This window comes from Meleagris gallopavo, chromosome 1 (genome assembly GCF_905368555.1).
Source record: "Meleagris gallopavo chromosome 1, MGAL_WU_HG_1.1, whole genome shotgun sequence".
Taxonomy (NCBI): Eukaryota; Metazoa; Chordata; class Aves; order Galliformes; family Phasianidae; genus Meleagris; species Meleagris gallopavo.
Genome location: NC_139404.1, coordinates 121,474,319 through 121,498,402, shown reverse-complemented (window position 1 = coordinate 121,498,402; position 24,084 = coordinate 121,474,319). Strand labels below are relative to the sequence as shown.

Sequence of the window (24,084 nt, the reverse complement as noted above, 5' to 3'; positions counted from 1 at the left end):
AAATCTTTTTTACTGTGAATACCAAAAATTGGTCAGATATGCCAGTTGTTAGTCAAACCCCTCTTTACTGGAGAGTTGTTTTTTTCCAAGGGCTGAACATTTGGATCTCAGGTGATTCCAGGGTCACAGGTAAAAGTTAACTAGTTCACAGAAGAAAATTTGGAAAGCATCTGATCTTTTAATCGCTGAGGTCCCACAAAATGTTTACGAGGTTTGTGTATGGGATACTTCCAGGAGAAGCCTACATGTGCCTCTTGGTGATTCTAATCTCTGCTTCAAAGTGAGCTTATATAATGAGATGCCACTGTTCTTGCAGAGCTCTCAGACACTTTTTTTTGCAGAAGTTGTGTTTATAACTGTGTGTAGTGGATGACAGGCTTAAGAAAAAAATTCTCATTCTGTGTTTGAAGGAAAGATCGCGCACTGCTCACTGAAGAGTGTTCATTCATGCAGACAAGTTTGCTTTACAGTGATCTACAAGGAATTTGTGCATACACCAGGAGCTCCTCTCCTTGCTGCAGTCTGACTGCAGGATACGTTTCAGTACATGAAGTACATCAGTGACTGCTTGTATGTATGTGCATGTGTGTTATTTCTGGAAGCATTATGGTTTGACTACGTTTCTATTCTTCAGTGAATGGTGTGCAAAGCGTTGCTGTAAATGTGGAGTTCCCAGAGTATGAGAAACAGGGAGAAACTGAAAAATTAATGATAGGTGTTAACTTGAATTTATGTGATCTGTTTTGTCATCATTTTTCCTTCCAGTCTCCTAAATCAGCTTTTATTAGTGCTGCAAAAAAGGCAAGATTGAAGTCCAATCCTGTCAAAGTGCGATTCTCAGAAGAAGTAATAATCAATGGCCAGGTGTCGGTGAGTATTCAACTATTTCAGCTTAGGAAGGACTGAGCATTTCATCCAAAGGTATGCTTTCAGGCTAGAAAGTGAGGGAATTATATGGCAGGAATAGGAACAGGAGTGATAGGCTTACAAAGGGGAGGGCTTTTCTGTATTTGAAGTTTCAAGAAGGTCTGTTTTTGAAGTCCACTGGGCCTATAGTATTGTGAAAAACTTGTCCCTTCTTAAAACAAAAATTAAAATGTTAGAGAAGGCATTTTGTGATGATAGCATGTATATGTCTTTCTTTATACTCTTTAATGCATAAAGGATACCATAAATTCAAGGCAAGTAGCATGTCAGCAAACCAGATTAACGCCACCTTAGGGACCTCTTAGAGATCTGTTTTACCAGCCTGAAGTTGTTTCCAGCAAAATGAGCATTGTTTTGAGAGGCACTGAGATCCTTCTCAGACATGAACTGCTGGCTCATGTTATAATGGCATAGAATATTTTTCCACACTGATATCTTTATCCAGCTCTATTCCAAACATGAATTGATACTAAATTTTTTCAAAAGCAATTTTTTTTTTAAACAAAAAGGCTTTTTTTCCTTTTCCTATTTATTTTAACATCCTTTTTATGAATTGTCATATTTAGTCGCAGTAATGGCTGGACACTTGCAGGGCTTTGTGAATTCTGCTATAAATTAAACTCAACAAACTTATCTTCGGATGTTACCTTTACATCTGATTGATATTCTTTGTAGAACAGCATTTTTATTTCCCTTGTTATGTGGTGTAATATGATTCACTAATTTGCTTGGCAGGAAACAGTTAAGGACAATTCACTTCTTTTCATGCCAAATGTTCTGAAGGTGTACCTTGAAAATGGACAAACCAAATCTTTCCGTTTTGACTGCAGCACTTCAATAAAGGTAGGCTTGATATGCAATGCTAAGAATGCTCGTTAACTGTCTTGCAAGACCTTCAGTAGTTATTTTTTACTTTGTATGCTTAAAGAACAAAATCAATAGTGTCTTCAACTGGGGCTGAATTAACAGCTAAGAAATAATGAGGCTTTGGTCCATTTTTCAGCTGTTTAAAATGTGTTGTATTGTCAATAAAGAAAAAGTAGAGTGATTGTTTTAATGTGAGTGGAGTCCAATTAAAATTGCATGGACATGCCACTTTGATACACTGCCAAATATTTAGTATGATTTGTCAGCAAAAGTCAAGATCTTAAAAGATTAAGATGTTAGTTGCTAATTGAATATCATCTAGCTTACCGTCCTGTGAACTTGGAATGGGATACTTAAGATTACGCTAGTCATAAATTGCTTATCTCAGTTTAATGTCATCTAAACTTTCTGTAACAATTTTCAAATAGAGAAATAAAATGGTGAAGCCCTGGCCTGCAATCCAGGCTACCGGGGAGTGTCTGTGACACTCTTTCTTGTAGGTTCCTAAACTAGAGCCAGTGTTGGTGTTTGGCAGTGCCATGGAGTAGTGTAGTAAGCAGCAAGACTAGCGTATGCTGTTATTCTCTCAAGGATTTTGTTTGGGTGAGCTAGTTTAACCCAGATCAGCTACCAAATCCAGGTCACTGCACAGTAGCATGCACCTTGTGACACTGAGATGAGAGATGTATGGGTGGGAATAAGCAGCAGAGGCTGAGGATGTAATTTTCAACTGCCATGCGAGGTTTTGCTGGCTTTCAGAGATTGTAATGTTATGCATATTTGAAGAAAGGCTAGTTTTCTGCTCACTGTGATTATGTAGTATGCTTAATCAATTGGAACGGCAAGGAGAGTGATTTACTGAGTTAAACACAGGGCATTTTACTCCAGTCTTCAGGTGAAAGGGCAAAACAGCTATTGAACTTCCACATAAGAACAGTCTGCAACTTCTGATTGTAGCTCATACATATACCTGAGGCATAAATTGAATCCGAGGAATGGATAAAAACCTCCATTTTACAGCTGTGAGACAAGGAAATTCTTCAGTCATTTTGAGAATTTGATTGGGTGAAAAATTCTAAGTCATGTTTTATGTAGATATTGAGGTCTCCATACCCTTCTAAGGCCTATGAACCCACTTTCCTATGAGCCCACTTTTTAGTATTTTATATTATAAGCATGCAACCAATCTGTTTCAGGATATTTTGCCTCCAAAGACCAGTCTTTGGTTATCAATCACATGAGTTTTTTGGTGACTCTGTCACGGCTGTGTCATGTACTGTAAGATCATATATCTAACTGGAAGATACCAAATGTGGATTCCATGACCAAGCTGTACTGATCTTGAAGCCTGCTTCGACCTTAGTCATTCTGATTATTTGTAGGAATAATTATTTTTTAATCTGCTTACAGTTAGCAGCAAACAATGCACTGTAAGTGTCTTATTACCAGCATATAATAGAATACTTTTAATATTATGTCTTTTCAAGTTACTGTTACACCTCTTGTATTTAGGCAGCGTTCGGGAGTTTAAGTAGATTTAATGTAGAAGCAATAAATTCCATTTTAGTAAAAACAGCACAATATTAACCTCTGTTATTTAGAGTGATTGCTCGTTATCCATTAATACTGTCTTTTATTCTTAACAGCATACAGAGTTTCCCCCATCCTCCTACATACATTTTTCATCCTTCCATCAACGTGGTGTTGATTTTCAATAAACGCACTGTAATTGATCAATTAATCTTCCTAACTTATTTTAAAACACTTCGGTTATGATTCAGCATGATCTCCTTAGTAAATCCTATCCATCTGGATACTTACGCATATCTAAAATCTCTTAGATTGAAATGCTTTAATCTTTTTATGAGCATGATGTGAAACTATAAGATAGGTTATTATATATTTCTTTTTGCTACTGCATTCATTAAAGCAGAAGGTACCTTACCAGATGAAATAACACTCTAGGTATATTTACAAAGCATTCTGTGAAAGCAAAGTACAGATCGGTTAAATGTGTTTTGAGATTTGTTTAGCTGTTCTTTCAGAAACAATTGTTCTCAAACTGATTCCCCTTTGATGTAAGCCAATGTGAAAAAAAAATGATAAAAACTGCTTAGAAATAGGTTTTATACTATGACTTCAGTTGATCCCTGAATTCAGAGCTGCTGCTTGGCACAGGTATCGTCACATTTTCCATCAGTGTTTTAAACTCAAGTATACTCATGAAGCACAACTATCGATAAGTGGATTTCAAAAGAAAAGCAACATGCAGTAAGAACAAAGAAAGGCCTTAGTTTAATTTTTGCCTTGGACTTATAAATTCTTTTTATATTCTTTGGTGGCCTTATCAAAAATAAGAGAGGAAACTGGACTTGTTCATTCTGGAAAAGAGAAGGCTCCAGATATACCTCATTGCGGCTCTTCAGTACTTAAAAAGAGCTTATAAACAGGAGAGAGACAGACCTTTTGTATGGTCTGATAGTGATAGGGCAAGGGAGGATGGTTTTAAAAGAAAATAGAGGAGACTTAGGTTAGATGTTAGGAGGAAATCTTTTACTCAGAAGGCAGTGAGGAGCTGGCCCAGCTGCCCAGAGAAGCTGTGGTGCCCCATCCCTGGAGGCCTCAAGGCCAGGTTGGATGGGGCCCTGGGCAGCTGAGCTGGTGGGGGGCAGCCCTGCCCATGGCAGGGGTTGGGGCTGGGGGGGCTTTCAGGTCCTTTGCCACCCAAACCATTCTGTGATTCTGTGATAAGTAAAGAGCAGAGTGACAAGACCCTCTTTCATTTTCTTATGGAGAGGTTCTATGTACAGAGAGACCAAGAGGTATGATTTAAGGGCCACACAAGTATGATTTGCATATTAAGCTGCAAGAAAGCTGTAATTTCACTGCGTGTATGTATTTTTTTGCATACATATATGATACTAGGGATGTTTGAATATAAAGGCATCAGTTTTTTCCCATGGTGAATGTGGGTGTTGTCTTAATGTCTCACAGAGAACATGCATGAAATACAACCGTTCTCTCCTGTAATTGCTGGGCTTCCACCCTAAGCTATATACATACTGAGTGTGTGAAGAACTTGGACCCAAGCTTTTCATATACTAAAGCATATTTTATAAATCTTTTGTGAATTAGGATGTCATCTTAACACTGCAAGAAAAGCTTTCCATCAAGTGTATTGAACACTTTTCACTGATGCTGGAGCAAAGAGTGGAAGGATCTGGAACAAAACTTCTTTTGCTACATGAACAGGAGACTCTAACTCAGGTTTGTGGGATTATATGTGAAAGATATTAAAGACACTTGTTAATGAGTACATTTAAATATTAAATAACTTTTAACTATTCAAGTGAACTGCAAGATTTTTAGGTTGTTATAGTCTGTCAAATAGTGGCAGTATTTACATATGGCTATAAGAATCAAATTGTCATGGAATAATTATTTTTCTGCTACACAGGCATCTCATGTCATTGCTTCACTGGGCCATTAAAATGTACTAACAAGTTCATAAAAGATCAAACTTAAAATATTTACCAAGGCCATTCTTCGTATCGTATGTGTCACAGCTAATGAACATTCTCAATAGCTGGCAAATCCATTGTAATAGTTCTGAGAACCCCAGTCTGCCAAAATTCCTTTAAAAGCATATTTTGATCTTTGATTCCTGTCTGATTATGCAGATCTGTATCTGGATAATGGGAAACGATACTCCTTCTGATGAAGCTTTTTGTCTTGGTTATGCAGTGACACTATGTCATTTCTGTGACTCAGAAAATGCTGTTGTGACTTTTCTTCTTAAGTCAGGGAGGCAAATCAGGCTGCTGACAGGCCAGTTCTGGGTAGACGTAAAGTTGTTTCATGATTCCCAGCAGACAGCCCTGATTTCAGCTGCTATTCCTTTTGGCCAGGCTGTTTAGCCTGAAATTCTCCATGCCATTTCTGTGTGTCAGGAGAATGCTTGTATTTTTAACTTTTTCACCTAAATTAAAAAAATATATATATAACTGGATTTTTTAAAAGAGAAGGAGAACCGTATTTTAATTTAAATGTCAGAATTCCCTCGATCATATAACTACACTCTGTGCAGCGGTATGGAGGAAGTCAGATCAGCCACTCATGATCTTTCTAGTGTTTTCTAACTTAAAAGCATTTAGCTTTGCCATGTTAGCATTCTTTTTCTGTGGTACAAGCTACTCAATGAATGCACAATGTCCAGGAGTACTCAGTGCTGGCTCTTATGGCCTAGCTGCCTCTCTTTGAAGTAATGGTAAAATTCCCATTGAAATCAGAGGGATCAGAGTAAACCAACACAGAGAGCTTTTGAAAATCCCATCCTGAGCTTTTATTTATACATACAGACTATGTCTGGATACTTGGGAATGAGGTCAGAGACAATGTGCGATAAACATACATTCAGAACATTGTTAGTGCAGTACAGACTGTCCACTGGAGAATTTTAAAAGTATAGTCTTACCAATTAAAGATGCTGATAGTAAAGTACTCTAACTTTCAAACTACATTAACGTAATTAAATAAACTACATAAACTTCATTAATTTCTTCTTTGAAGTTCCTGTAAAGTCAGCAATACTCTAATTTGCTATTATAGCACTGCTGCTGACCATGGCTCACAATAGTTTTATTGGACTGTTACTCTTTCATCCAATTATTTATTAGCTCTTTGATGGTGCCCAGTGAATATGTCCAGATTACTGTATCATATTCTTAGCAAACAGTTGTGCTGACCAACAGAAAAAGAAGTCTTTTTTACCTTCTTAAGTAATGGGAGATCTGTTTTGGTCAGAATTCTAAGGTAGGTATCTTAATCCAGAACAACTCAGGAAAACTGAAAAGACACAGTTTCTTGCAAATTTTGTATTGGATTAAAACAGTTGTGCTCACAGGCTCTCATTCTAATGGGAAATTTCAACCAGCCACATATCTGCTAGAAAACAACAGAAAAGGTCGTTAAAGAAGTTAAGATTGGAGGCAGTGTGGGCTGCAGCAACCATGTCCTGGTTGACTTCGTGATCTTGAGGAACGCAGGCCTGACAAAGAGTAAAGTCAGGATCCTGAACTGCAGTAGAGCAAACTTCAGGCAGTTTAAGAAATTGTAGGATGAGATCCCCTGGGAAACTCACCTTACGGGCAAAGGAAAAGAACAGAGCTGGCAGCACTTTAAGGATGTCTTTCTAAGAGCACAGGAGCTCTCCATCCCCCAGAATGAGAAGTCAGGCAAATGAGGCAGAAAACTAGCCTGTCTGAGCAAGAACCTTCTGGTCAGGCTGAAGGGAAAAAAATGAAAAGTATAAGCAGTGAAAGTGGAGATGGGTGGCCAAGGAAGAATATAGGGATGTTGACCTGATGTGTAGGAATGGGATCAGGAAAGCCAAGGTGAATATCATATTGAACTTGGTGAGGGCTGTGAAAGACAGCAAGAATTCTTTAGATGCACTGGGCAGAAGACACATGCTAAGGAGGCTGTACTCTGATAAATGAAAAGGGAAAGAGCCTCCTCAGATATGAAGAAGGCTGAGGTACTTCACAAGTTCTTTACATCCATCTCTTCATGGTCAGTCAGGCTTCTCACACTTCTCATATCCCTGAGCTTCTAAGTGGGGTTCAGGGAAGTGAAATCCTTATCCCTACCAGTATAGGCACAGAGCCCAAAACCATCTCAAGAGGCTGAATATGTATGTACAAGTCTATGGAGTCAGATGGCATGCATCCCAGGGTTCTGAAGGAACAGGCGTATATGGTTGCCAGGACGCAACCATACTTGAAAAATTGTGGCTGTCAGGCAAAGTCCCCGGTGACTAGAAAAAGGGAAGCATCACTCTCATTTTCAAGAAAGGGAGAAAGGAAGACCTGGGGAACTGCAGGCCTCATGTCTGTGCCTAGGAAGACATGTTAAGGCACATACAAGTTGAGGAGTTGACAGCCAGCACGGCTTCACCAAGGACAGATAGTATCTCACCAATCTGGTGAACTTCTGTGATGGGATGACAGCATCAGTGGAAAGGGAAGAGCAGCTGCTGTCATCTACTTGGACTTGTGCAAGGCTTTTGATGTGGTCCCACATCTTATCTCGAAATTGGCGACAGATGGATTTGAAGGGTAGACTATGAAGTGAATAAAGAATTCGATGGATGGTTGTAGCCAGAGAGCTGTGGTCAATGGTTCTGTGTCCAGTGGGTTGCTGATCACAAGTGGTGTTCCACGGGAGTCCGTCTTGGGACCGGTGCTTTTCAATATCTTTATCAATGACATAGATAGCGAGATTGAATGTATCCTCAGCAAGCTGAGTGGTGCAGTTGACAAAACAGAAGGGAGAGACACCATCCAGAGGGATCTGGACACTCTTGAAAACTGGTCACATTAGAATATAGTAAGGTGTTGCACTTGGTTTGAGGCAATCCCAGATATGAATACAGACTGGGAGGAAGTCCTTTCCCACTCAATCCATGCTGTGATTCAATGAAGAGGATGTGAGAGTAATAGCTACCAGGCTGTACTTTGCCTACCTGTATTGCCAATTGGTCTGAGAAATAAGATGTGACCTCTCCTAAAAAGCCTTATCACCCTTCTAGTTCACAAGTGTTTTGATCCTGCTGAAGGTCACCTCGCTTTGTATTTTACTTGGGTTGGTTACCATTAAGGTTTGTTTTTTTCCACTCTTTTCACTTCGACTTTAAATAAGTGAATTCCACTGCTTTGAGAATGCGTTACTTTAGGCAGTCATGCCTATGCAAATCTTATTCTTTCCATGAGATTATATATATATTATATATATGATATTCTGATGTGCAGTATTTAATAAGGAGCCCATAATAAAGCTTGCTGTTGGGCAGAATTATTTTTCTTGTTACCACGTTTCTGTTGAGGAAGGGTCAGTGCCCATGACTACAGACTATCGCACATAAAGAATTGACACAATATTATGATTATTCTGCTATCCTAGGTGACTCAGAGGCCAAGCTCGCATAAGATGAGATGTCTTTTCAGGATTAGCTTTGTCCCAAAGGATCCCATTGATCTTTTAAGAAGAGATCCAGTTGCTTTTGAATATCTTTATGTACAGGTAAGAGAAAGCATGGGCATTGCTAACAAAAAGCATTAAAAAGATGACTGTACTCAGTATATACATATATATATAAATCTTCATATACAAAACTGTGGCTGCAGTAAGCCCTGGGTTATATTTTTGCTGCATAAGGCCAATGCACTTGGGGAATGTATAAATCTTTATCATCTGCAAAGTTCCCTTCCTTCCTAAGTCCTGCCAAATAGTGAAGCTTTGATGTCTTTCCAAAATATGTTTGGCTTTTGAAAAGAGTAAAGCCAAAATAATTGCTTATACTTACTTCTGGTATTATAATATCAGACAGAAATAGTGTCTGAAAAGGGACTTCCAGTAAAATGGATGAGAAAACTGGTGTATGAGCAATGTGGTCCTTCTCCTGGGCATTTCACCAGACAGAGTTCTACTATCCTGAGCCCAGATAGCCTAGCACCCTCCTAACACTCATGAAAGAAGATTACTCAGTTCCTCAGAGGAAGTACCTTTATCCAGGTGAGCATCTGACATCTCTGAAAGCAGCAGTTCTACTTTCAGCGTGGTCTGGTTTCTGAGTTCAGGGTTTCTCTTCACACTGTGTTTAAGAAAATGGATTATAATTTTATTGCAACATTTTTGAACTTGATGCTCCCTCTACTGGTTCCTTGGCAGAGCTGTAATGATGTGGTTCAGGAAAGATTTGGACCAGAACTGAAATATGACATTGCCCTGCGGTTGGCTGCACTACAAATGTATATTGCGACTGTGACCACCAAGCAAACTCAGAAAATCTCCCTCAAATATATAGAGTAAGTTGAGGATACAGTGTGATCTTTAAAAGTGAAACATTTGGAGAAGTTCACAGATTCTTTGTTTGGTTCTTTAATATTCCGATGGGAGTGCACCTATTTTAAGTTCATTATTCGTTACTGAAATTTATTCTTGTGGGTTAAGAGCTGTAAGTATGGACAGTACTTTTACCATTTAATCGTACATTTAGGCGTATGTGATAGGCTATAAATGTAAATAAGATTAATTCACACACTTTCAGTGGTCAGATTTAAGTTTATGTAGCCTGAATCCAAAGATTTTAGTAGATTATTATAGAGATTCAGTTGATTTCTTGGTTCATAAGACTATGGGGCCTTAGATTCCATTTGAAAGATTTCTTAGATACAGAAGAATCCAGTGGGCATTTGTTTTATGTTATCTTCATGACTCTGTAGGTGAGGTTAGGCATTATGTGTATTGAACTACAAGGAAAGAAGAAAATCCAAAGTGCAGATTTGTGTATATCTGCTAGGATAAAAACAAGCAACAACTTTTGTTCTGCTGTTATATTATATCCTATTAATGAATCAGCAAAAACTACTTACAAGTGAAGAGTCAGCCTTCTGTCAAAAGGGGTGCATCAAGTAGAAAAGCAACTGGGCAAAAGGAGGGGAACAGGCTGTCTAGTTGGCAAAGTGATAAAAACAATGATTGGCTGATTTGCATGTTCTAAAACCTTAGAAAATGAAATTAAATATGGCACTGTTGTTAAGTCTTCTACAACTCTTCTACAACTTTTGCTACTTTTCATACAACAGTTCCATAATGGCGCTTGCCTATGTAATTAGTTGGGGTTTAACAAAGTCTAGATTTTAAACATACAAATTGTAAACTTCTTTTCTGCATGGTATGTTGGAAGAGAGAGAAATGATGTAAAAGAGATAAAATACGTTTTATAGCATCTTCATAAGTAACATATAGTTTGAATATAGAAAATAATGCATTATTGCAAAACTCTGAACTTAACTCTCCTGTTTACAGGAGTTCATTCACTTGTCATCACAGTCTCCAGTCTTTAGATAAATAATCATCACAAGAATGTGAAATTAAATATATGCCTTTTATTGCAGAAAAGAATGGGGATTAGAGACTTTTCTTCCATCTGCTGTGCTGCAAAGCATGAAAGAAAAGAACATAAAGAAAGCGCTTTCACACCTTGTCAAAGCAAATCAAAACCTAGTTCCTCCGGGTAAAAAGGTATTGCATTTGCATCTTAATGGAAAATATGTTTTTAAAGAACAGAAGGGGTGGCATGCATGGGAAACCTATAAAATTAATCCTTTAGAGAAACACCTAGCCATTATATTTTCAGAGAACATAGACAATTTTACTTACAGTGCTCAGTACAGCATAGCCAAGAACAATTAAAAATAATTAATTATACCCCAGCTAAACTATCTTCTTAATTGGAGAATGCCAGAAAACTGATTATTAACACTTCAGGTATGATAAAGATATATATGTATTTAATTCATGTAGGGCTTCCTATTAATGGCAGATTTGTTAGAACGTTATTGTTCTCTCTTTGTTGCTCTGATCTGAAACGCATTAACCTATAGGCCAGTGTAAATGCTTTTTTAGGGCTGTTTTCCATTAGATATGTTTAATGTCCAAGGCCTAGCAGTATAGATGATGTTCCTTATAGAACTGACCACCCTTGCTATTGTAAAATGCTTTTCTTAGCAGTAAGCTTTCATTTCAGCTGGAAAGAAGTGTGGAAGACATTGTCTCTGAGAAATGCACTCATCACTGTTGCATGCATAGCTCTGTGTCTGGTTTTAGACACCATACAGAGGTTTCATTGTGTAAGTCAACTAGTCTCTCTTCGTAGTCAACAGAGAGAAAATAGGCACTTTAGGGAGCAACTCATCCCATCCCACATTAGGCACTAGAAATAGGTCAGATTACTTGTCCTAGAAATGCCTATTTCTCTCCATTGACAATAAACAGAACCTAAGAGTGACTAACTGAGACACAAAATGAGCAGTGTCCTGTTCCATGAGACTTTGTTTCTGAACAGGAAAAGCCCCAGACTTCAGCTGCTTCAGCTAAGGTTCATTGTGATCAGCAGAAATCCTGCTTGGAGATCTTTGTGTTTGATCTATAATGTCCAGGGAGAAAAGTCATCTTTTTGAATGGAACACTGTATGTCTCTAGTACTGCTGAAGTTAAAGCTGAATAATGCCGACTACTTTTCATTTATCATAATAGTGTATGTTCAGTTTTATTTTGAGAGCCATCACTACTGCTGGAATCACAGATGATGGCAGTGGCATTCAGTGCTGATTCTTCATTAGAAAAGAAGTTGCAATAATGCCTTCCTGCAGGCTTTGTTATTTTTGCTTTATTCTTTTTTTATATACTCTTTGGAAATACATTGTATGCTTACCCAGTTTTTTTTTAGCAGACAGTTTCAGAAACAAAGATCTGAGCTCATCATAACCTTCTGTCTCACCTGTATGTACTAGGCTAGGACAAGCCTCTGGGGTCTTGTTTCCTCTTGCATGAGGGGCAGCTCATAACTCTTAGGATTCTCCCTTTTTTGCAAGCCCTGTGTATTTCTCCATCCAATTGAGCACTTACTGAAGGGAAGGGGAACACATTACCCCTTTGCTCTCTGCTTCAGATTCTTTCCTCCTTGGAGTCTAAGAAAACCTTAGTTTAGGGACTCTTAAAATGCTGTTTGAGATCAAATAAGCTTTTGAACTAGAAATCCAGTGGCTGGTGAGAGAATAGAAAATGAGATGAGCTCGATAAAATCCACATGTAAAGATTTACACGAGGGATATGTAAGTTCTGGCTCCAGATTGTTTGGGTGAAATGAACTATTTCTTGGTTCCATTCAGTCTCATAAAATATGTTCCAGCTTGTTCTTTTTAAGTAGGTAGTTTACGCTAAAAGGAGAAAAAGGAGGTAAATTATGGTATATACTGCATGATAGGATTGTATGTATTGATGTTCTGTATTTGGCTTGCAGATTTATTCCCTACTAAATATAGTGGAATAATTTTATTTTAAAAAATGGATATTGCAGTAATGAGGTGGAATTATATGCCATATGCTGCAAGTACCTAACAAGATGTAATACACATAGCTGATAAAATAAAATTCTTTCATCTCTTTCTTTCTATCGGTACATAAACGTTTAAGAACTGATGGTGATTATGAATTGAAAGCTGTTGACTGGCCTTGAAATCCTTCAATGAACAGATGTTTAATCTGAGTAGTTTAACGTTTTCCCTTCATTGGAGCAGTGATGATGTTCTTGCAGTGCCCTGATGTAACCCATAGCTAAGTCCTCAATGCATTTGAACTAAACAACCACGGTTTGAATTTTGAGAACAAAACTGTTTCCTCATCTGAATTTCAAGCATCTAATGGTTTGGTTTCAGACTCTGAAGAGCTCTTATTTCAGTTCCTTACAATACATTAACACATTTTAATTGTTTTAAACTGGGTAATGTGTTGGTTTCCACCACTACATCTTACTCCTGTTTCTCTTTCCTCAGCTGTCTGCTCTGCAAGCCAAGGTGCATTATCTAAAGTTCCTCAGTGATCTCCGATTATATGGAGGGCGTGTTTTCAAGGCAACGCTAGTGGTAATATTTCTCTTCTTCTGATATTTTTTTCTTCTCTTTGCAAAAGTAGACCACAAAATTTTCTTTAGAAGTTCTATACGTACATTTTAAAAAGTAGTTGTTAAATTGAATGGATCATTTTTATTTTTTCATGTTGAAAATAAAATTGCTGGTGTAATTTGAATTTTTACTGAGGGTTTGGAAATAGGGTTTGGCCAATAATGCCATCCAATTAACTGAAGAATACTTAAACTGTTACTCTGGAAAACAGTTGATAATGGAAACTTCTGATTAATGGCAGGAAATCCCATCCTTCCATCCATCCATCCATCCATCCATCCATCCATCGAAAACCTATCCATCTAAAAACTACAGTACAGTCAATATCCAGGAGCAGATTCCTTTGCTTTTTGTAATTAATTACCAGCATTGTATACTCTTTTATGTTTTATCTTAGAAAAATACAATGATCTTTAATCATGCAAAGGAAGATTCATGAAAATGAAAGAAGGCAGTGGCTGTGCAGTGCCTATCATGGTTTTATTTTATTTTATTTTTTCCTTTTTATGCTAAAGCAGGGAGAAAAGCGTTCAGAAGTGACTTTGTTAGTAGGGCCACGGTATGGCATCAGTCATGTGATAAACACCAAAACAAACCTGGTGGCTCTTCTGGCAGACTTCAGTCACGTGAACAGGATCGAGATGTTTACAGAAGACGAAAGCAGTGTTAGAGTTGAGCTGCATGTCTTAGATGTAAAAGTAAGTATTTTTTGTTGATTTCTGATGATATAATGTCTTTAAATAAAGCTTTTGTTGTTTTTCTTCGAATATTTGATGAAATTGTACTAACTGTTCCAAATGTTTTCATGAGCGATACCCTGAAATTGTGTTTTTAGCTCTTTTTGTGGTGAGAGTGCATGGAGAGCACTCCTTAGGAATTTGAGAGGTCCACAATGTACAGGAGTGCTTTGCTCTTACATTCTATTTCTGATTTTTCTCTTGGCTGGCCCTGGGCAATTTGCTTTGTTGTTGTATTCCTTGATTTCCATGGTGGGAAGAGGTGATGATGAGATTGAACTTCTTCTGAAGTTCCTTGAGCTCCTAGAAGCCTGTTTAGTCTTAATAATGTAATTACTGTTAAAGGATTGCCAGCTGTATGAGACCAGCATCCCATGTAACCCAGTGTTTTATCTACTAAGGACACTGCATGTTATTACATAGTTGTTTCCAGTGAAATAACCTGTAAAAAGACAGTTTATTTTCTGTCAGTCTGTATAACTCTAATTAAGTTCTTTGCCATTAATAATGCGTTATTTGATGCTATTCTTCTACCTACAGTCATCAAATTTCTCTGTAATCCCACCTAACACTTTACATTTGTGGCGTTTAGTGGCAATGACTGGAGTTTTGTACGTTGTATTGTCCCAGATCTTCTTTGTATGTCTCCTATTAGATTGTGAAGCGAAAGGCTTCACAGACCTTGTAGAGCATTAACCACAATGATAAGAGATTAAAGGAAGAGTTCTCATTATACTTGGAACTTGAATATACTATTAAAATAAATAGAACCTATTAAAACACATAGGACTAAATAGTCCTCTGTAAGCCTTTTTACTTAAGGAGATATACATTTAAAAAAAAAAAAACATATACAAGCGATATTTTACTAAGCTTTTGCTTTGAATGCTTTAGGCTTACTGACCTGAAAGTGTTCCCCTGTATTTAAGTCAATGAAAAAACACTACTGTAAATTAATAGATTTGACAGCAACTTCATGGAAATTTATAGGCTGGGGAACACAGCATCTCTTTCACTGTATTTAGCAATATAAGCATATGAGGCTTCTTTGCTTGTGATAGTGTGCTAAACCCACAGCCCATAGACCTTTTGAGTGAAGGCTGTTATCCCCTCTTTCTGATGGAGAAAGTAATGCAGAAATTAAATTATTCTTATCTTCTTGCATATAAAATGTGGCACTATATACCATGAAATTTTATATTAACATATTATATATAATACTGTTACTATCTTATTGCAAACCATGGATATTCCCATCTAAATCCCCCTCTCCATGCCTTCCAACTATTCAGTCTTAAACCCAGAGAGATTAGTTTGACATCAAAATTACAAAGTTAGGAAGCCCTGGATTGAATTTGACAAAAAAATATAAAAAGTGTGGGGAATGAGTATGGAATGTAACAATTTCTTACAGAGTAAATGTGTGCACACACAGGTAGTTACTCTCAACTGATGTTTTCATAGCTTGGCATACGCTAAGGTATCAGGTTCATATATCCAGATTTCAGTATGCCAATAAATGTCATTTTCATAATGAATAAGCAGTTGTGTTCTTTTACTTTTCATTCCTTGTAATGTCTTCTCAACCATAAATCACTTGGGAGAAGCAGCCAATAAAAAATTAATTGTCACAACTGTTCATCAGATTAACAACAATGCACGGCACTGTTTTCAGCACTGTTTTCTTTGGAGATTATCTGTTTCTGTCAGTCATTGCACAAAATTGAGATCGATGCTCACAGTATTTGAAGTACTCACCCAAAAGAAAAAAAATATTAAGTAGCCTGTTGTAGGTTTGATAATTAATTTCATAGCTGTTTTTGAATTCTTTTGAAAGAAGCACGTGTTGAATAGAACCTCATACTGTATCACAGAATACTTTAAAGAAAGCAAAATGCGTTGTTTTTTCCATGAAAACTGTTCATATGGCAGTTTTGAGACTGGTGGTAAGCTGTGAACATAAATTATGTTTTGGCCATTAGCTCCATTGCAATCAGTTGCCTTCAGGTTGCGAAAGTCCACATAGCTGTAAGTCACTACAAACTGTGTGACTGCTATAATGGTTTGTCTACAGTGTAACTTCTACCTATGTGTCATGGTAAGGACTTCGAAACTTTTATTTCCTCCGTGAGTTCAGGGGGTAGCCACCTCAGAATGAATTTGAGCTTTTTGGCAGCATTTGGTCTTAAAGTCTGTAGAAACATGAACAAAAGTTTATTTTCTTTACTGTGGCAAAAGGAAAACAAATAAAAGAGAGTATGCTTCACTCGAATTTTGTATGTTTAATGCTCTCTAGCCTGTCGGATGCAGTTTTTCAGAACCATGGCATTTTTTCTGTTAAATCTGACTATTTTCTTTAAATGCTTTGAGTTTATTTTCTGTGCTGACCTCCCTTCTAAGGGTCTCTCTCTCTTCTCTTTGTCTCTGTTTGTCAGCTTATTTTTTCATCGCATGTCTTTTTAGTAGTGCCACAAGGTCATAAATACTGAAAGTTTTTAAGATCTCATTTTAATGCTCAGTGCTGAAGCTGTGTATCAATAGCTTTAGCCTCACTGCTGTATTTTTTCAACTTGAATTTTTCCATTTTACTTCTTTACATGGGTTTAGGACAGCTGATTTTCTGGCAAGCTACAGTGATTCCCATACTACTGCAACAATCTAGCCCCTGATGTACCAGGCTTTTAGTCTTTGCATTTTCAAAGTAATAGTAAACAGTTCTTAGGTGAGAAAAAATACATCTATACGAGAGAAAGATGGAACCAGAGCCTTAAAGTAATCATTCAGAAAGACAACTGTTAAAATGTCCAATTGGACTTCTACTTTATCCCAGTTCCAGTTTTTTTCTAAACCACTGAGTTATTGAGGTACAAAGAGCCCTGTGAGTCCATCACCAGCCCCTGCCCCAACAGGACACCCAGAGCAGGGTGCCAGGCCCATGGCCAGATGGCTTTTGGAGGTCTCCAAAGAGGAGACAGCACAGCCTCTGGGCAACCTGTCCCGGTGCTCTGTCATCCACACAAAGTGCTGCCTGCTGTTCAGAGGGAACCTCTTCTGTTCCAGTTTCTGCCTGTCACCTCTTGTCCAGGCACTGGACACTACTGAAAAGAGCCTGGCTCTGTCCTCTTTTCACCCTCCTTTTGAGCATTTATCCATTTTTATAAGTTCTTCCCTTAAAATATTTGGTATTGCTTGATATTAGTAGTGAGGAAAATAAGTTATCATATATTTTTCAGTGTGGCGTTTGCAGTGTAATTTCCTTTGATTCTGTGCAGTAGTGTAGTTGGCAAGTAAACAGATTGAGAAGGAACAGCCTTAACCAAGACTTGGTTATATTCTTCTCAGCCTATTACTCTACTGATGGAGTCATCAGATGCAATGAACCTTGCTTGCCTAACAGCTGGATACTATAGACTGCTGGTTGACTCAAGGCGTTCCATATTCAACATGGCCAACAAGAAAAATGCAGGGAACCGAGAAACAGGTATTTGTTGCACAGTGTGATAATGATGATCACAGATGTAAAGCAGAAGTCAGTGCACTCCAGATAAATGCAAATGCCAAGTGAGAGTGCCTTAGACTTGGCACTACAGTGTACTCATTCAGCTTTATGATGTTCTGATATCCAGCCTTTGATAGCATGAATTTCTTTTGTAAGTATAGTGAAACAGATGCATGCTCCCTCTGAATGTTACTGTGTTATATATCTTTATAAGAATACACACAGTGTTGGGGAAACCAGCTCAGAATTTGATTTTGTGTTACTGCTCCTGGAGTGGCATTTGTACTAGCTATGGTTTAGTTTTGCTCTAAAGTACAAAAGTCATATTTAAACTTTAGGTCATTAAATCAATAGCTATTTATCTCAGAGCAAAAGTGAGCTTCAGAATGTTTTTGTGAAGTCTTTGGTGGACTGGCTGTCCTGTTCAGAATGTTCATTGCTCAGTATTAACAAGTTATTGTTTAAAAAACTGTATAACTTTGCTTTGTGTTTTCACAGTGTTTCTTTTTTTTTCTCCCATGTGACAGGAATTGAAAATAGAGGGAAGCACAATCTCCTTGCTTCTGAGTGGAACTGCATACCAAAAACTACCACTTTCCTGGCTGAAGGAGATCAAGAGACTCAAATGTCTTTTGGTGATCCTAAACAGAAAACTATAGATGTTTCTGAAAGTCTGTTATGTCAAAAAGAACACAGACATCTGTACATAGAAAATACCTATAACTCAAGCGGATTTGATCAGCATCTGACCAAGCAAGACCCCACTGAAGCAGAAGAAAGTAGAAATTTTAATCAGCCTTCACTACTGTCACTCTCAGGTTTGGAATCTAGCAAGAAAGCACAGGATTCTCCCAGGGGAGCAAAAGTTTCCTTTATATTTGGAGATCACAACTTGGATGGTATTAATCCCCAGACTCTTGGCTATGAAAGGCTTTTGGATGAAAGTCCAGAAGTACTAGAAAAACAAAGAGCCATTTACATTAATAATGCCAATGACATTAAAGGTCTGGAGTTGTCACCAGATGCTGAAAGCATTCAGTTTGCTACAAATGCTGTTTATGCAACCATAAATGATGGTAAAATATTTGGAGCTGCAGAAGGGATAGAAGAGCCTTTGCTGCATGATATTTGTTATGCAGAAAACACAGATGATGCCGAAGATGAAGATGAAGTAAGCTGTGAAGAAGACATTATGGTAGGAGAAATCAATAGGCCTGCTCTTCTCAGCCTTTCTGGTTCTAGCGATGACATTATTGATTTGACTTCACTTCCACCTCCAGAAGGTGATGATAATGAAGATGATTTCCTATTGCATACCTTAAACATGGCCATTGCTGCTCCTCCACCTGGCTTCAGGGACAGTTCAGATGAGGAAGACTCTCAGAATCAAGCAACGCAGCCTAGAGATGACAAGGAGCAAGCCAGTAATCTAGGCAGCGATGACATTCCAGTGTCGCTTATCGATGCTGTCCCTACTAATACAGAGGGGAAGTGTGAAAAGGGGCTAGATGATGCTGTAGTCTCTACGCTTCAAGCACTAGAAGCTTTGGCTGCTTCAGAGGAACAGCAGACGAATGACAATTCAGGTTCTTTCACCATAGTTACATTTATTCATTGAAAATCATTCCATCTCATCCAATGCTCCATTTTGTGAGGGTTTTTGGTTTTCCTTTTTTTTTTTTTTTTTTTTTTTTGCCATCATTTTCCATACTTCACATTCCATATTATGTATTGGAACTGCTGTTAATGTTATTAAGCTACCTGTCCTGGGAACTGTGCAATAAAGTCAGAGTATTTTTACAAAGAATATTTTTGTCTCTAACACACGCCTTTGCTTGTCACTTGTGCAGGTGCTTCAGCTGCTGTCATTAATTGACTCTTATTTTTTGTGGCTTGCAGGTGTAGCTATCTTGCGAGCATATAGCCCTGAGTCATCTTCAGATTCTGGCAATGAAACAAATTCCTCTGAAATGACTGAAAGTTCTGAATTAGCTGCAGCGCAGAAACACTCAGAAAATACTGCACGCATGTTTTTGACCACAAGTGAAGGCTACCAACCTCTTGTGGAAGAGCAGACTGAATTCCCCATTGCTAAGAGTCAGGCTGGAGGGCCAGGCATGAAATCCTCACAGCCTTTGGCTGGTCGTCAGGCTGCAGACCTGCAATCAAAAGTTGTGCCTTCAAAGCAGATTCTTCATTCAGATAACATGGAAATGGAGCCAGAGACCATGGAAACAAAATCTGTCACTGATTATTTTAGCAAATTGCACATGGGATCCTTGGTATATTCTTGCACTGGTAAAAGGAAAAATAAGATGACAGAGAGCGAAGGAAAAGCACCCTCTGATGGGAACGCTACTGTGAAAAAGCAGGGAACTAAAAAAGCAGAGACTGATGAAGATCTAAAAGCTAAATTTGGAACTATTTCAGCAAGAGACAGTCAACGCCTAAGCACTTTCAATGTGGAGAGAACTGCCTTTCGCCAAAGATGGTATGGTGCCGATGATGGGGCAGCAGATAAGCCAAGCCCAGAAACAGCGAACGGGAAGACTTTTCCAAGAGTTCCTGCCCGTGGTAAAACAGAAACTGACTGTAAGGATGAAGTGGATCCTGAGGTGGATCAAGATGACACCCCAGGGCTTAGCCAAGGTGAAAACTTTTTGTCAGATATGACTCCCGTGTCTTCAGCCAAAGACCTAAACGATGCAGAAGATACCGATTTATCTGCAGATGACCATCCTTCAAAGCTTCCAGAAGCTGAGCAGAGTGTGGCTAGACTTTGTGAATATCACTTGGCTAAGCGCATGTCATCTCTGCAAAGCGAAGGCCATTTCTCGCTCCAAAGCTCTCAGTGCTCTTCGGTGGATGCAGGATGCAGCACAGGCAGTAGCACATGTGCTACCCCCGTTGAATCTCCCCTTTGTACCTCTGACGTTAAGCACATTATCTCTGACCCATCGATGAAGGGCATTGCCTATATTCCAGCAGATGAAAGAGCTGCCATTCATCCAAACCATGGAACAACATTCAAGGACCTGCATCAGCAGCCTGAAGCTGTGTGTCACAGGATGGCAGTGCCTGTCGTGCATTCAGCAATTAATGCTGAGCCACTGTTTGGCACTTTGAGGGAAGGATGTCATCGGATCCCCAAGATAAAAGAAACTACAGGTAAAGCAGTAATAAAGCGTTTCTTGTGTTTGTTCTTAAAGCTGCGTGTTAAGGTTGAAGATTAGGTGTGATGTTTGCATCCTGTTTACCTGAAACTACATCAACAATCTGTAGCATGTGGTGAGATTAGACTTTACTGTATGTATTCACTTTATTTATATAAGTTGAGATGTTGTTAAGATCTGCTTACAAATACTATTTTTTTAAAAAATCTCTCATTACAGTTAAGAATAAGTCTCCTAATTTTATATCTAATGTTTGTGAGATAGTTATGTAGAGGCCTAGGGGAGAAAGTGTTCTGTGGAAGCCTCTCCAAAATCCAAATTCATTTGAGTTCTAGGATACTTCTTAGATTATAAGATCACTTCACAAGGTGTGTTAATGTAGGAGAGAAAAAACTGTACTTCAGTTATTATGCTTTTTTGCTATTTTAGCAGATTGTCAGAAGCATGCCAGTATCAGTAAAAAGCTTTAAATGTAAAGGCGAGAAACAGTCAATCTCAAGTATGTATTTACTTCAGCATCTGATAGTAGGTGTTTCTTTTAAGAATAATGTACATATTGAATCATTACCACATTTTGAAGTTCCAATTTCAAGTGTCTTAATGAACTTACTGTTTTTTAAAAAATGCAGTTTTTCAGGGATAGCATTGGAAATGCTTTCTGTTGGGTTTTAAACATTTCCCTCTTCTCGAGTTGCAGCCCACATGTAGCAGTAGTGTAGGAATGCATGAAAATCTGAAAATGAAACGAACTAGAAACAAGAATGAGAAAAGTGAATTCTCTGCCAAAAAGCTCTAACATAACAAACCAAAATTACCATGAATGCATTTTTCCATGCTCTCTTGGACATAGCTAAGGAAGGTATTTAAACTGAAAATATTCATCTAATTATTTAATAGAAAGCAACCAGTTCGTATGTTGAGGAGTATGTAAAAAGTTTTATAGATTATTTTCTATTTCCTTTTTTCAACGTGTAATAGGATGAACAGTTAACTATTCTTAAGTTAAAATTTGTTGATAGATTTTGGAAGGCATTGTAGTGAAATAAAAAAGACACGAGGAACTAGAAATGCCTGTTTTTGTGAAATATTTTGAGAAACTGAGACTACTGGAAAACACCAGCAATTTACCCTACTATTAAAGATATTTAAAATCTTCATCTCTGAATATTATCAGGGTGATGCTTAATTATTCTGTCTGCTCTTCTACTACCCCTAGTGTAGCTTTCACAGAGCCTGAAAAGGGAAGACAAGGAGGCATGCCTGCAGCTTTTCCTAGACAGCCTCTAGCTGACTCCATCATGCTATCATCCATGCTATCAGAATCAAAGGTGCCAAGTCAAAATCAAGACTCTTGTGACATTCCCAAAGTAAATCAGGCTTATGGGGCAACAGTTAGTTTACGGCCATATGACATGATAGGAGGAAGCCTCAGGATGCCGCACAACAGGAAAGTGCTGAGACGCAGCAGCAGCATCATTGGAGGATCTGCAGGCATTGAGATGCTGGTTGAAAGTAAGGCAGCCACAGCCAGCTTGAAAAGCCTGGATATTACCCAAAGAGAAGAACCCAGATCCGAGAGAAAGGTGGAACTCTCTCCAGGCAAAAAGCTGTCAAAAAGTTTCTCCCAGAGCTGTGTTTATGTCAGCACTGATAGGAAGGACAGTAAGAGGTGTTCGGGCACAGGCACCAGTCAGAAGCACTCCAAGCAGTGTCGAGCGTTGCCGTTGCGGAAGCTGGACACCAGCACCTGGAGGTGTCGTGGTCCCTTTAGCTACTGCTTCCTGAGCAGGGGAAGTGATGACAATGATGATGAAGATGATGGAGACAGCCATCAGCTCTCGTGTCTCTTCGAACCGGAGATCCTGTGTGAGCTCGCAGAACCAGCCAGTCAGTCTTTTTCTAGTGAAAATGAACAGAAAGACTTGGAGTCCCCAAAAGCTGCTGAGTTCCCGCAAGATGAGGCAGTTAATGAACACGAGAAGAGCAGTGCTGACACCCAAGGTGGCCAAATTGATGTGAATCTCAATGATGTGGCCTTTGAGGCACGAATCACACAAATAAATGTGATGAAAGAGAAGATGTATGCAATGCCTGATGGATTTATTGCAGCACAAAAGGATGCCAATGAGTTACTCTCACTGGTCCGAGCAAGCATGGGCAAGAGAGAAGATTTACATCCTGAAACATATGACCTTAAACTTTCTAAATACAAACAACTGTTATCTATGGAATCTAGACAGTTGGGAAGTGCCTGCAGGAAAATGGCCATGGCTGATAAAAGCCCTGAGGAAATGCTTTTAGCTATGACTTCCAGCTTTCAAGTACTCTGTTGCTTAACAGAAGCCTGCATGCGTTTAGTTAAAGTCATGAACTCTGAAACTCAGCAGCAGGAAATTATAGCTAAGATAGATGAGGTTGTAATAAACTACATTTGTCTTCTGAAGGCTGCAGAAGCCGTGTCAGGCAAGACCTCCAGTGATCCTAGCATTAAACTCTTGGCTCGACATTCAACTACCATGGCCGCTATTGTAAGCACACTAACACGTTCTCTTAAAATGCTTTTAAACAAATAAAATACAAAAGTCACTTCATAATCTACCTTCGCAAAGCCATACATTAAAAAAAAAACTTTTATTTACTCTATGTGTATGAACTAATGTAACAAATCCAGCTCTCTCTGTATATTTTGTTATTTTATATAAAATAGGTAAGCGATTAAAAACAAGATAAAATACTGAACACTGGCAACAGTGTTGACCAGATCTGTCCTTTCGTTTATACAAAAACAAAAGCCAAAAAATCCCCTCTCCCCACGACCAGAAAAACAAACAGAAAAAATCCTGTAGAGGAGCAAATTGACTTTTGGCTATTTTTCATATAGTCAAACCTATGGTTGTATGAAGTGAACTTTTAAAGTCTGCTATGTCAATGAAGTTGTTTTCTGTTTAATCCAAGTTTTCACTTGGAGAATGCTCCATGTTTAGAAATGAAAAATGAAATCATAATGTACATAACACAATATTTAATGTTTTAAAATTATAATTTTTAAGCATTGAAAATAGCAAAGAGACATTTAAAATCCAAGAGACTATTATAAGTTACTAGAGAATATATATATAATAAATGACTCTTTTGTTCATATTGCCTGAATTACCTGATTCTTCTTTTCTAGAAATTCTATATTAAAAAAAAAAAAAAAGTATTGAATATACTGACTTTAGAGGGTGTCTGATGTATTGAACATTACAGTGTTGCATTTCAGACAGTGAACGTAACTGTGGAAGACAGACTGAGGACATAGGAACAAGAATGGTGGTGGTCTCTGACATGAGAATTTGATGCCATACTGATCAGAT

The 24,084-nt window shown here is 38.2% G+C and overlaps 1 protein-coding gene across 3 annotated transcripts in view; it reads left to right on the top strand.

Annotated features, from left to right (window-relative positions):
* Window positions 1-23,867, top strand: part of FRMPD4 (FERM and PDZ domain containing 4) — a 298,975-nt gene extending 275,108 nt beyond the window's left edge. For 2 of the 3 annotated variants that reach the window (XM_085212165.1, XM_085212182.1), the window contains exons 6-17: window positions 766-870; window positions 1,663-1,770; window positions 4,930-5,061; window positions 8,755-8,874; window positions 9,523-9,659; window positions 10,752-10,878; window positions 13,191-13,280; window positions 13,835-14,017; window positions 17,399-17,537; window positions 18,083-19,141; window positions 19,455-20,723; window positions 21,950-23,867. In XM_085212165.1, the coding sequence (XP_085068291.1) occupies window positions 766-870; window positions 1,663-1,770; window positions 4,930-5,061; window positions 8,755-8,874; window positions 9,523-9,659; window positions 10,752-10,878; window positions 13,191-13,280; window positions 13,835-14,017; window positions 17,399-17,537; window positions 18,083-19,141; window positions 19,455-20,723; window positions 21,950-23,301 (4,821 nt within the window). In that variant the 3' untranslated portion in view covers window positions 23,302-23,867. The remainder of the gene's footprint in view (window positions 1-765; window positions 871-1,662; window positions 1,771-4,929; window positions 5,062-8,754; window positions 8,875-9,522; window positions 9,660-10,751; window positions 10,879-13,190; window positions 13,281-13,834; window positions 14,018-17,398; window positions 17,538-18,082; window positions 19,142-19,454; window positions 20,724-21,949) is intronic. The other variant, XM_085212172.1, reaches the window with a different exon arrangement.
* Window positions 23,868-24,084: the final 217 nt, after the last annotated feature.